The sequence below is a fragment of the Stenella coeruleoalba genome (genome assembly GCF_951394435.1).
Source record: "Stenella coeruleoalba genome assembly, chromosome: 2".
Taxonomy (NCBI): Eukaryota; Metazoa; Chordata; class Mammalia; order Artiodactyla; family Delphinidae; genus Stenella; species Stenella coeruleoalba.
The window spans coordinates 125,088,181-125,102,530 of record NC_137147.1 but is presented as its reverse complement, the minus strand read 5'-3'; the positions used below and the strand labels follow the sequence as shown (position 1 = coordinate 125,102,530).

General features: G+C 41.0%; 1 protein-coding gene across 2 annotated transcripts in view; it reads left to right on the top strand.

The window, feature by feature from the left end:
* Positions 1-14,350, top strand: part of GABRG3 (gamma-aminobutyric acid type A receptor subunit gamma3) — a 644,601-nt gene that overhangs the window by 457,646 nt on the left and 172,605 nt on the right. For both annotated transcript variants that reach the window (XM_079915154.1, XM_079915153.1), the window contains exons 4-5: positions 3,054-3,274; positions 5,318-5,400. In XM_079915154.1, coding sequence (XP_079771280.1) covers positions 3,054-3,274; positions 5,318-5,400 — 304 coding nt within the window. The remainder of the gene's footprint in view (positions 1-3,053; positions 3,275-5,317; positions 5,401-14,350) is intronic.

The following is a 14,350-nucleotide window of genomic DNA, read 5'->3' as shown; positions in this document are numbered from 1 at the left end:
GCTTCTTGTGTTCAGGGCCCTAGCAAGGGAGGCATCTATCTGCCCAGTTCACTCCTGTACCTCACTGAGGTCTTGTTCTAAGTCACCTTCTCAGTGAGGACCACAGCCCCCGCCCCTGCATCCCACTCTCTCTACCTTTTCACCTACAATACATGCCTGGTGTGAATCATCTAGACACTGATCATGTGGGCACAGTCTCTCAGGGCCTAAAATGGGAGCATGTGAATCTATCATGTGCCCACAAGGAGGGATGCTGCAATACTTGGTGAATAGTACCAATGACCACCATGATCTGTCTTTAGCTGCCAAATGTTTTGTCTGTCTCTCCCTAATCAGGACAGACACACTCCTCCCTTCTTCAATTGAGGTAACCCCAAAGGTCCACCCAGTCCCATCCCCAACGTCATAGTTACCTGTATGTGTACGTCTTCACATCAAGTTTGCACATGGCTTTCCTTGATCCACCGACCTCTAAACTGAAAAGAAAAGCTATCTAACCCACACCTACATATACAGTATAGCTACAAGGATGAAGAAAGGCCAGGATAATCACAATCAACCCACTGGTTTGCAGCAATTCTGAGACCCCAGTGGGCAGATCCTGAGTGGGCTCTCTTCCCTGGGAAGAGAGTGTCTTTGATTAAGCTTTAACTTGCTCCCAGAGTTGGGCTCCCAAGAACTCTTCTCCTTGGCTCTTGACTCCATTGTCTGGGAGTTTTCCTTTTCCATTAACTGTTCTGGCCATGGAAAAGTTAACATTGGAGAATAAGCCTCCTTTGGGGTCCAATCAGCTTTTCCAAGCCACGATCTACCCATCACAAAAAGAAATGCAAGAGTACATCTAAGTCTCAAATAGTCACAGACATTTTTTCCTGACTTGAGGTTCCTTTGGCAGTAGAACTCTCTCAAAACCTAGCCAGCCTCTTACCTGATAGGCCAGTTTAACAGTTGCATAGATCTTGTGTCAACACGATTCCAAGATCCATGATATGCCTTTGTTTTCAATGCCACTGCCTCTACCCAACCCTTTGCCTTCACTCTCACCTTTAATTTTTCTCTTAAATTAAGTACAGACACCTTGGTCCCATCAGTGTTCAGTGGAAGAGTCATATATTAGTCACTTGTCCTTGGAGCCATATTTGCACAAAGATTTTGCATCATGACAACTTAACCCATTTAGAGATTTTTAGCAATGGGTCTGATTATTTCTGCAAAGGTGAGTTTCAATAGGCTTTTAACAGTCAAAGCATTTCTTGAATCTTTGATCTACTGATAGGGTGAGAAACATTTGCTTCTTCCATTCCTACAAGAATCAGTGTTTGTTTTATCTTTCTTTTCTCTTTTTTCAACTAAATAAAAGTTGCAAGTTATTATCTGGGGATCTTACTGAGGACTTAAGCCTGGGAGACAGCCTTTCAGATAGCTCTGAGGAACTGCTCTGAAGAGTTAAGGGAGAAGCCAGGATACATAGACTTTTGCTGGGAAAAAATGTAGTCAAACATCAAAAGATCATTGCTAATTACAAAGAACAGATATTTCAGGTTAATGATTTTGGTGCTTTTCTATGTATGGGAAGATGTAAGAATCTAGTTTCATTGACATTATTCCTTAAATATGCATTTAACTATCTAGGGCCAGTTTCCAAAGCACAAAATACTTCCTGTTATTCTCCATCCTGAATTCCCCTCAGGGCACACCACTGCAGGGGCTGATGGCTTGGTCCTTGTAGAACTGGAAATTGGGGCAACATTCTTTGCTTACTGGAATGGCAGGCAACAGTCTCTGTTCACACTTTCATAGCTGCTTTCAAACCAGCCAATTATCCTCTGAGATAATTTCTTTCTTGTGTTAACTTACCAAGCATAGTGAATAGCAGTCAATACATCCAACATGTCATGTTTTTTCACCTTAATTGTCTGTTTAAGGCCTGTTTTCCCTGACTGGAATATAAGCCCCATGAAGGCAGGGGCTTTTCCTATTGGCACAGTTCTGGGCCTTCAATGGTTTTCAGGGTCTGACATAGTCAGTGCAACAAAGACATGATGAATGAGGGGATAAGTTAATAAAAGGCTGGATTTGGTCTGTTGAATTACCTGTGTCAAAAAGGTTCTTTAAACCAGAAACTCAATGAAAAGGGTAAATATGGGATTTGTTGAAAATTACTGAACTCTGTAAAAGTAATTCATTTATAATATCTAATATGTAAAGAAACTATGAAAGATATTAAAATCACTAACAGTCTTCCTCTAGCTCCTCCTTACTATGGACCTAAAGCTAATCCTTTAAACTGTGATTATGGGAGGAGCCTCTGAGGTGGTCCGGGCTCAAGACATTTCTCCATGTCTCACAGTGACGTCAGCCCCATCCTGTATCTAATGCTGTAAATACTGGGGTTGCTTCCAGTTACAGAAGTAATTTGAGTGCCATCAGCCCTTTTTCAGAATCAGCATTCGGCTTGGGTGTCTATCAGCTCTATTTTTTTTTTTGTCATTGCTTATTTTTTGCTTTTTGATTTGCATTGTGTTATTTGAGAAGGCTCTTGAGTGAAAATGATAATTATTATTATCTGAGCTAATACTTTCTGGATAATTTGTTTTATGCCAGGCACTAGAGCTTTTTATTTAACTATTTATTTCCTTCCATATAACCCCTTTAGGAGGTAAGCACTACTATTCTACCCATTTTACAGATTAGAGAATGGTAGATTTTGATACCTGCCACAGCTTGGACTTAGGAATATAGGAGAGTCTGCATCTATGTTCTGAATTGTATTCTACTACCTCTTGGCCCCTCACCACACTCTATGTGTTTATTACAATTTATTATTTACAGAACATTTTCACATATGTTATCACACTGTTGACAAATAATATCAGTTACCTTTATTGAATGTCCATCACGTTGATCCAGGCACAGTGTTAGGCACTAACAGAAAGGGATGTGGGCAGGTGAGGATGCAGACATAAGGAGAACCATACTCCTGAGAAAGAAAACAAAACCTGCAGAAAATCCACTAATAGAAATGTCTTGCCCCTCCTTTTGCTCTGTTTCAGGAATACCAAATTGATATATTTTTTGCCCAGACCTGGACCGACAGTCGCCTTCGGTTCAACAGCACAATGAAAATACTTACTCTGAACAGCAACATGGTGGGGTTAATATGGATTCCAGATACAATATTCCGCAATTCCAAAACTGCAGAGGCTCACTGGATCACCACCCCTAATCAGCTCCTCAGAATTTGGAATGATGGGAAAATCCTTTACACTTTAAGGTGAGATGCTACTGATGGTCTGATATTGGGGACTTTAATTTAGATCATTGTAGGAATGGGACCCTATTTTTCATTGCTAAGTTCTATCAATTCTCATGTTCAACATGCTACTGGGTCTTGAGGAAGTTTTTCCTAATCCCATGTTATGTAAAAATAAAGACATACAAATGATCTGCGATGAATATAAACTCCTTCCTTCATCAGAATCCATTTCTGCTGTAAGTGCGCTGTGGAAATTATCTTTAATATGTTTAACCCACAGGACCATTCAGCTAAGAAAATAAAGATGTCTTGGTGTACTAATTGAAAAATGTAATTATAGCCAAATTTGAGACCAAAAGGAACAAAAGAGCACAGAGGGTGTTCCCTAATGGAAGTGGCAGCTACCTTGTAATGAGTCCTCTTGGCTGTCCTCACAGAAACCCAGCAAAGTAAGAGGGGCTGTGTTTGAAAGATGTGAATAGAACTACCTGCCCAAAGTTTCCATCGGGAACTAGTGTTACCCGGGTTTGAACTTGGGTCTGTATCTCTCAATAGTCTCTGCGCTAGGGTGAACAAATGGCTGCAACATACCATAGAATGCCCTGCACCTAAGCCAGTCTTTCTGCTCACCCAGCGTTGGGATCAAGGACAGTGGTGTCTGGACCCTGCTCTCCCAGTGTCTGAGCCCTCTCCAGAGCACTGGACTGAGTGCCTTGTGCTGATTATCTCTGTCTCACTGGCTTTGCTGCTTTACAGCTGCTTCCTGCACCTCCTGTCCTGTTCTTGACACAGCCTCTCCTCATTCTGCTCCTCCTGCCTTAGGACTTCCCCATCACTTTACCCACTTTCCACTTTCCTGCTGACTTAGCTCATCCATTCCTAAGACTTTAAAAGCCATATACACGCTGAGGATTCATTCCCACATTCATTTCCAACCCCAAACTTCCATTCTGGGCACCAGATTCTAGGAGCCACCTACCTGTGTGTATCTCCTCCTGAAAGCCTAAAAGGCATTTTGATTCAGCATGCTGCAGGGGAATGTCATTTCTCTAATACCTCTGACCAGGCCCCTGTGTCCTCCTGGCTAAGTGAATACCACTGCCAGCCCTTGAACACAACCCCCTCCTCCCACATCCAGTATCAGGAGCTTTTAATTGCAAGTGATTTGTGGCCATAAGGAGAAATCTGTAATTCATATGGTAAACACGTATTTGTAGCACAGATAAAGGCACAGATTAATATCAAAATAAGCAGAAGATTAAAGAATTTTAAAGTTTCACGGAAAGAATAATGTTGGCAGCTTGGGAACAGCAACAACAATAAAAGCCACAACAGGGAATTCTGCTGATAAGTTAGTTACATTTGGAGAACAGGAGTTTGTAATAGCTATTTCCTCATCAATTCTTAAAGGAATATAAATGAGACTCTGAAATGAAGGTGAGCTTCAGCAAACCAGAATAGAGACATGGCCAGTCCTGCGATCCTTTATAAAAATTCTGACCCAAGGAATGTCTGCTTTGAAAAGATGCAATACACACATTTAGTGCAGCCACGACCTGCCTAGTCAAGTAGGGGGGTTAGCCAAGTATGAAATCTTCCCTACAAGTGGATGAACTTGACATTATACCTATTTAGGCAAATATACCATTTTCAAAATGGAGGAAGGATTTAATTCAGTCAAACAGATTAAAAACAAGGACATAAGAAACAAGGACATATGAAAACAAGGACATATTGAAACAAAGACATATGAAAACAAGGACATATTGTTTTGATTTGTTTCCTCTCTTACTTGGCTTATATTTCTAGACACAGTCAGGAATTTCAATAATGGAAACTTCCTCTGCTTCTGATAGTTAAAAGTAAAACAAAGTAACACAACACAAAAAAACCCAAATGGTATACTGAATGGATGGTGCCCCTGCTAAGAGTGAGCTCTATGTGGCCACCCCAGGCCCCTGCTCCCCACATGGTAGTAATGTGACCGCCCCTGGCTTTGCTTAGGGCCTTTGCTGGATTGTCGCTGGCTGGCCACAAGAGTGATGCTTGGCTCCCCCACAGGCTCACCATAAATGCAGAATGCCAGCTGCAGCTGCACAACTTCCCCATGGATGAGCACTCCTGCCCGCTGATATTCTCCAGCTGTGAGTACTGACTTGGGGTATGACTGCTCTGTAAATGATTGTCTAGCCTATGCTGATTTCTAGCAAACAGTCACATGATTGATTATAGCATCACTATACAACCAGAGAAAATGTATAACGGTTTTCGTCTGGGCCACCTGGGTATATTCACTCTAGACGTTGTTACATAGGACCCATGTTACAAAATAAGTAGCTTTGATAAATCTTTGAACAACTTAACCATTTTGTTATAATATTAAAGAACTCAGAAGTTGATGAACAGTTGACTTACCAAAGACCCTTATGCTAATGAGCTGTGCGTATTATTTGGACATATACAGAATTCATTTGCAATAATTTTACGCTTAATATCATCTTCAAGTCAAGTGGTTTGTCTTCAAAATAAAAAGATAAAGTTTTTACTTAAATATATTTATAGTTGTCTCATTACACTATAATAGGATGTAATTTTTCATAGTATTTTATTTTCCAATATTTTACATAGGATTGATACCAGAGCTAACAAGTAATCACTTACAAATTCTTAAAGACAATATATAATTCTAAGTACAAGGCTACAAATAAAAGGAAATATCAAATTTATTTGCTTATAAAGTTTTAAAGTAAAGGTCAATATAGAAATATATCTGTGGAATTTATGATGATTCATTTAAAATATATTGACCACAACTACTTAAGTATGACTCATAAGAGTTCAACTAACTTCACTGACTATCTTTAAAATTGCATATGGGGCATGACAAAAAAATTTGATGAAGTCTCAGGCAGAAGGTTTTGTGGCTTTCTTCACTATACATTAGAGTGAAAAGACAAAAATGAAATAATGGATAAACACATTTTACAGTTCGTTTTAAATTCAGAAAAAGACAAAAGAGAAAGCAAAATTTACCTAGGGATAAATTTAACCAAGGAGGTTAAAGACCTGTATATTGAAAACTAAAACGTGTTAATGAAAGAACTTGAAGAAAACACAAATAAATGGAAAGACATTCTATGCTCACATATTGGAAGAATCAATATTTTTAAAATTTCTATACTACCCAAAGCAATCTACAGATTCAATGCAATCCTTATCAAAATTCCATTGGCATTTTTAAAGAAATAAAACAAATAATCCTAAAATTTGTATGAAACCACACACACACACACACACACACACACAAACTTGAATAGCAAAAGCCATCTTGAGAAAGAAGAAAAAAGTGGAAGTGTCACAGTCCCTGACTTGAAACTATACTACAAAGGTAGAGTCACCAAAACAGTATGGCACTAGCATAAAAACAGACATATGGATCAGTGGAAAAGAATAGAGAGCCCAGAAATAAATCCACATATATATGGTCAATTAATTTACCACAAAGGAGACAAGAATATATACAATGAAGAAAGGACAGACTCTTAGATAAATGGTGTTGGGAAAACAGGCCAGTCACACACAAGAGAATTCAATTCAACCACTCTCTTGCACCATACACAAAAATTAACTCAAAATAGATTAAAAACTTGAACATAAGACCTAAAACCATAAAACTCCTAGAAGAAAACATAGGCAGTAAGCTCCTTGACATAGGTCTTGGTGATGACTTGTTTCATCTGACACCAGCAAAGCAACAAAAGCAAAAATAAACAAATGGAACTATATATCATACTAAAAAGCTTCTACACAGCAAAGGAAACTATCAACAAAATGGAAAAGCAACTTACTGAATGAGGGAAAATATTTGCAAACCATATATCTGATAAGGGACTAGTATCCAAAATATGTACAGAATTCATACAACTCAATAGCAAAACAATTTTTTTGATTAAAAAATGGTCAGAAGATCTAAAAAGACATTTTTTCCAAAGAAGACATGCAGATGGCCAACAGGTAGATGGAAAGATGTTCAACATCATTAGTCATTGGGGAAATGCAAATCAAAACAACAATGAGATATCACCTCCCACCTGTCAGAATGGCTATGATCAAAAGACAACAAATATTGGTGAGGATGTGGAGAAAAAGAAAACCTTCTGCACTGTTGGTGGGAATGTAAATTGGTGCAGCCATTGTGGAAAACAGTATGGAGAGTCCTCAAAAAATTTAAAATAGAACTGTATTATGATCCAGCAATTCTACTTTCGTGTATTTATCCAAAGAAAATGAAAACACTAACTCAAAAAGATATATGCCTAGAGGGAGGGCACCATCTGCATCTCTTGGTCAGTTGAGCTTTATCCCCTTAAGGCAGGAGGGCAGGCTGACTAGGAAAGATAGGCTGAACTCAGCCTCATCATTATCAGTCTCCAGCAGCATCTGATTGGACTTGCAGAGGAACAAACCAGAAAGGTTTATTTTTAGGAGCCACAAATAGCTCGTTTCTTCCCGTGTGCAGCATACAGAGTGCTGCCAAATGTATTTCATTCTAAACCCTTCTTGGGTTTAGACCTGAAGAGGGAACCAAGTATTCATGGCTCATCCAAATGCTTCATAACTGGTGTGTGTCTTAAAATAAACAGACAAAATTGCCCATTCCCTGCCTGCTCCCCGGGTGCATTAAAAAGTGGACCCTCTGCCAGGTGGAATGTCCTGGCAAGTGGGAGATTTGCTTTGGCAGGAAAGAAACCACACAGCTCCTTGAAAGTCCTTTCTCTTTTGGATGAGTTAATCACCAAATAGCAGATGCTATGAAATGCCAGCAGTGGCCCTGTGTCCTTTGAAGCAAATTCTCAGGTACAAAACTTCCAAAAGGAAGCCCGTCTTCCAAGGCGAGAGCAACAGTTCATTTTATGTATCACTTGACTGGTCTAAGGCAGAGGTCCCCAAACTTTTTGGCACCAGGACCTGGTATCGTGGAAGACAATTTTTCCATGGAAGGGGGTGGGGGGAGATGGTTCAGGTGGTAATGCGAGCAATGGGGAGCAGCAGATGAAGCTTCACTGGCTGGCTCACCGGCTACTCACCTCTTGCTGTGCGGTCTAGTTCCTAACAGGCCACAGACAAATACCAATCCGTGGCTCGGGGGTTGGGGACTCCCGGTCTAAGGGATGCCTGGATAGCTGGTAAAACATTATTTTTGAATGTTTCTGTGAGGATGTCTACAGGAGAGATCAACATTTGAGTCAGTAGCCTGAATAAGGAAGATCGCCCTCACCAAGGTGTGTGGGCATCATCCAGTCTTTTGAGGGACCAAATGCAGGCATACTTCCTTTTATCTTCTTTCACTTTATTGTGCTTCACAGATACTGCATTTTGTTTTACAAATTGAAAATTATGGCATCCCTTCCCAAACAGCATTGTTTTTTAGTTAAGTTACTTACATTGTTTTTTTTTAGATGTAATGCTACTGCACACTTATCAATAATAGACTGTAGCATAGAGTAAGCATAACTTTTATATGCTCTGGGAAACCAAAAAATTTGTGTGACTTGATTTGTTGTGTTGTTTGCTTTATTGTGATGGACTGGAACTGAAGCTGCAATATCTCCAAGGTCTGCCTGTAGAAGAGAAAAGTGAATGAAGGTGGAATTTGCTCTTTGCTTGAGCTGGGATGTGCATCTTCTGCTCTCAGATATCAATGCTCCTGGTTCCCAGGCCTCAGACTTGGACCAGGACTTAAAACCTCAGTCTCTTAATTCTCAGGCCTTTGGACTCAGACTGAATTACACCACCAAGGTTTCCTGGGTCTTCAGCTTGCAGATGACAGATTGTGAAACTTCTTGGCTTCCATAATCTCATGAACAAATTCCTATAATAAATGTCCTCTTATATCTTTATCTGTATCTATCCCTGCATCTACATTTATCCTATTGGTTCTGCTTCTCCGGAGAACCCTAATACAGGGAGGGAAGTTCCCACACTTCCAGCCTACAAAATATGTGGACTCCAAAGTTCCCCAAATATTCCTGTATTCACTTGAATTCACCTGCTTTGGATGTAACCAAAGGGAGTTTTTTGGCATGTCCAGGAGACATGGCAGAGTCCAGCAGCCTGGAGCTGAGAGTGAGAATCAAGGCAGTGCCCTGGGAAGCAGGTTCCTGATCAGGGACCATGTCAGACAGACCAGTGCAGAGGGTGAGGGGGATTTTGCCATCTTGTCTCTTTGCCTGCCCCATTCTCCTTGAAGTGCTTGCCCTTCACCTGCTAGCCAGGTCATCTTCCCACATGTTCCTGGATCTCTGGCCTCTCCAACTCTTCCCTGTCCCTGCCATCTCACTGCTGTAGACACTCACACCTTGGGGGGTGGGACAGTGCCCCATGTGGCTGGTCCTGGCTGTATGTGCCTTCTATGAAGACAGTGATGCCTGTAGCAGGAAGGACAGAGCTTTGGGGTCACCTCCTTTAACTGTTACCCTCATTATGGTGTAAACCACTGCTATTCATGATTGCACTGGCTCTGCTGTCCAGTCTTGAAAGTGGGTTATTTTTATTCTGGCTCTAAGTGAAGTAAGTTGTTCTGAGAGGTTAAGGACTGGGTCATGGCAGAGGAAGAATGCCTGACTGCTAGGCTGTGCTCTTTTTGTGACTTTGAAGGCTGTGCTCTTTGAAGTCTGTGCTCCTTTTTCCTTCTTCTTTTTTTTCTTTCACAATGATATCCTGCCACCCTTATTTTATTTTTTAAAACAACTTTATTGAGGTATGATTGACATGTAAAAAGCTGTGCATATTTAATGTCTGGAACTCACTGAGTTTGGCAAAATTGTAAGTACGCCATACAGTATTGTTAGCTACAGGTAACATGCTGTATAGTGTATCTCCAGAACTTATCCTGCAAAACTGAAACTTTGTACCATTTAACAATCATCTCCCCATTTCTCCTTACCCCAGACCCTGGAAGCAACCATTCTACAGTCTGCTATATGTTTGACTACTTTAGATTCCACACATAAGTGAAATCATGCAGTATTTGTCTTTCTGTGTCTGGCTTACTTCACTTAGCATAGTGCCCTCAAGATCCACCCAAGTTGTTGCAAATGGCAGGGTTTCCTTTTTAAGGCTGAATAATATTTCACCATATATATATATATATATATATATATATATATATATATATATATATCTCACAACTTCTTTATCCATTCGTCTGTGGATGGATACTTAGGTTATTTCCATGTCCTGGCTATTGTAAATAATGCTGCTATCAACATGGGGGTGCATATATCTTTCCAAGATGGAAATTTTTTTCCTTTGGATATATATCCAGATGTGGAATTTGCTGGGTCACATGGCAGTTTTATTTTTAATTTTGGGGGGAGCTTCTATACTGTTTTCCATAATGACTATACCTATTTACATTCCCACTAACAGTGCACAAGGATTCCCTTTTCTCCACATTCTCACCAACACTTATGAACTCTTGTCTTTTTGATGAAACCATTGTGACAATGTGGAGTGATATCTCATTGTGTTTTTGATTTGCATTTTTCTGATGATTGATCACCTTTTCATGTACTTGTTGGCCATCTGTATGTCTTTTTCAGAAAAATGTTCAGGTCCTTTACCATTTTTAAATCAGGTTATTTGTTGGTGCTGTTTTCTACTGAGTTACTGAGTTGTGGAGTTTTTTATATATTTTGGATATTAGTCCCTTATCAAATACATGATTTGCAAATATTTTCTCCCATTCTGTACATTGCTTTCCATTTTGCTTTTTGTTTCCTTTGCTGTGCAGAAGCTTTTTGTTTGATGAAGTCCCTCTGTAGCCAGATGACCCTGGGTGCCCTGTCACGGTGGATCCCTGGAGGTATTGTGCCCCTTTCTCAACAGCAGATGGAGGGGAGAAGGACGGTGCAGTGGCAGGAAGGTTGCGGAGGCGCTGGAGAAGGTGATCTTTCAGCATCTCTCAGATCTTCTCACATAGTAGCAAAACCCTTCCTCTTGGTGCAGCCAATGGACTTTTGGGTGCTGGGTCACATGGAGAAGAGTGTGCACTAGAGGCTACACAGATGCTATTCACACATCCCAAACACTGAGTGCCTGAAAACCAGCAAAACGGAAGTGTTGGAGGGCTTGGAGTAAAACAAGAGTGAGAGCTCCTCCCACTGAGAGCTCTTCTCACTGCTTAGGTGTTTGCATATTGTTTAAATTCTCTGAGACTTAGCTTTCTCATCTATGAAACAAGGATCATAATACCCACCTCATCTGTCTCTGTGAAGATTAAATTAAATGACAGAATGTGTATGTGATGGGAGCTACCTGTCCAGGGCTCCCTGAGTGATCAGGAAGGAGTCATTTGATAGTTATCACTGTGAATACCCTTGTGGCTGCAGAGAGTGTTGCTGGGGGCAGGGGGAGTCTGAGAGGGAGGGACCAAGGCTGTGAAACAAGGCTTCCTGTACTGGAATCCCAGCTGCCTGCTCACTCACTGTAGAACAATGGGGAACATTCTTCACCTCTCTAAACCCTGCTAAGCCTTCCTTCCCCCATCTGCAAGGTGGGAATGGCAGCAAGTTAGAAAACGATGGAAGGGACTAGAGACATACCCTTTATAGATTCCTAGTCGATTTAGCTAAAGATGTGCACTTGATGGGAGTTAGGTGACAGAAGCTGGTGTGAGGGATATTTGCACATTTTCTCTATTACGGTTGGATTCCCCAAAGATGCACAGCTGTGCTGGACAAACTCTGCACATGGAAGGCTTCAGGAAGAGAAAACAGCTAAACCCTCATTAGCAATTAGCCTTTCATTCTGGGCTTAATTTCACCAGTTTGGAAGTATCTACCGAACTATTTTTTGTTAAGATGTTACGGAAAAATCTGAATGAACTTTTTGGCCAACACAATATGTGCACACTTGTCTGTAAAGGTTGCCTTCAGACACTGGGTTCTGTGACTGTGTTAAAAATAAAGCCAAGGAAAAGACGGCCACTCTATTTTCCCTAGATGTTATGAATAGTATGCTCACTGGACTGGTTTTTGTTAGTGCAGAGTTTTTTAAGAGTTTAAGGACATCAGGGTTTCAACCTGAGAACACAGAGAAGTGTACATTTTTGGCAACTGATGGGAAATCCTATTGGTCCAATTATAGTTCAGTTCTCTGTGTTCCAGTGGAGGCAACAAGTACCCCCAAGGATTTAGGTAGGACCTCACTGAAATGTCCTACCTTGAGGAAAGCATCAGCATGCTGATTGTGCTGCCGGCCAAGATCTTCACCTTCACTCCACTGTTGGTTGTCACCCCCACATGAGCAGCAAGACCAGAGACAGCTGATGTGAGCACCAGAGTAACAGTATGCAGCTGATCCTGCCCAGGTTCATAGCCATAGCACAAACCGATTTGAAGGAGCCACTGATGGATGCTTGATCCATTAAAGGCAAATTTTGCAAAAATAACAATGTCGGAAAACCTTCATGTTTCTCACATCTTGCAAAAATCAAAACTTGAAGTCACTGAAGATGGAACCAGAGATTCAGCATCAATAACTGGAAATCTAATCACAAGGTCATTGCCTCCTTGGTTTATAGTAGAGAGACCTTTCCTATCGTTCATCCAACATAATCCTACAAGTGTTGTCTTACTCAGGCAGCAGACAAACAAACCCTGAAGAGTATACAAAAGAAACAATGCAAAGCAAAGACTACCTTAGCTATGAAGAAAAGACTACTTCCCTACGTCTTCCATAGTTCTGTTACATATCTTTGTGCAGTATTTTCATTTTGAAAATTAGTTTGTAGGAACAGAGACTCAGAGGACTCAGAGATATAACCATTTCTGCTCTGGGATGTGTTTTTGGAGGGAAAGAAGGGCAGGACGGCGGGAACACTGTATTGAGAAATGAAGAAGAAAGCTTCAAAATGCCTAAACAATACCTTAATTTACTGAATGGTTGCCTAGGTTAACAACTCTATTGAGTATTTACTGTCCAGATCAGGGTTTTTGTTTTGTTTTGTTTTTATGTGTGGCTTTCCAGAGGAAATTTAATCTTTGTAATAGGGTGGGGATGGGGGGGAGACATTTAATGGTCACTTTCATTATTTCATGAAAAAAAATCTTACTTGCCTTTAAAAAATTTCCCCCATTCAAAGTCTTGATAGTAAACATTATTTTGGGGAGTAATAATGAAATCTCTAGCATCTCTGTGTGTTTCTGCTGTTTTATATAATGCATATGTTCACTAAAATAAAGTTTAAAAAGCTTTTTGAGGGCTTCCCTGGTGGCGCAGTGGTTGAGAGTCCGCTTGCCAATGCAGGGGACACAGGTTTGTGCCCCGGGCCGGGAAGATCCCACATGCCACAGAGCGGCTGGGCCCGTGAGCCATGGCCGCTGAGCCTGCGCGTCCGGAGCCTGTGCTCCGCAACAGGAGAGGCCACAACAGTGAGAGGCTTGCATACCGCAAATAAAAGCTTTTTGAAAGATGATAAAGATGTGAACCATACTGAATGTCAAGAAAGCTCTGGGCCATCCTCCTCCCTGCTTGGACCTACTCACAGGTTGGCATGGAGACATCGGGCTCAGTGTTGAGCACAGAGCTTGATGCTGGAAACTGGGAATCCTCACTTTCCTTCTAACTTGTGTAGGTGCATTTACTACGCGCCAGGCACTGCTCTGAGCAACTACAATCATCAGCCCATTTGATACATATAATGACCCTGGGAGGCCCTGTTTTTCTCAATGCCTTCCGCAGTCAAGGAAACCCAGCATGGGGCGCTAAAGTCATCTGCCTGCATCTCCCTAGAGAGCAAGGGCAACTGGGTTTGAATGAAGTAGAATGGTTACTGAGTCTGCGCTTTTATTATTAACACTATTACTTTTATTGCTATTGCAAGAGGACAGATGGAGCAAAATGAGATACTCAGGCCTCAAGGTGTGAGATGAAGAGAGCTTTGCTCTCTCCCCAGTAAACAAGTTAGGGTGAAAAACCAACACAGCAAGCACATTTATGCTCTTATTTTTTTTTAACATCTTTATTGCAGCATAACTGCTTTACAATGTTGTGTTCGTTTCTGCTGTACAACAAAGTGAATCAGCTATA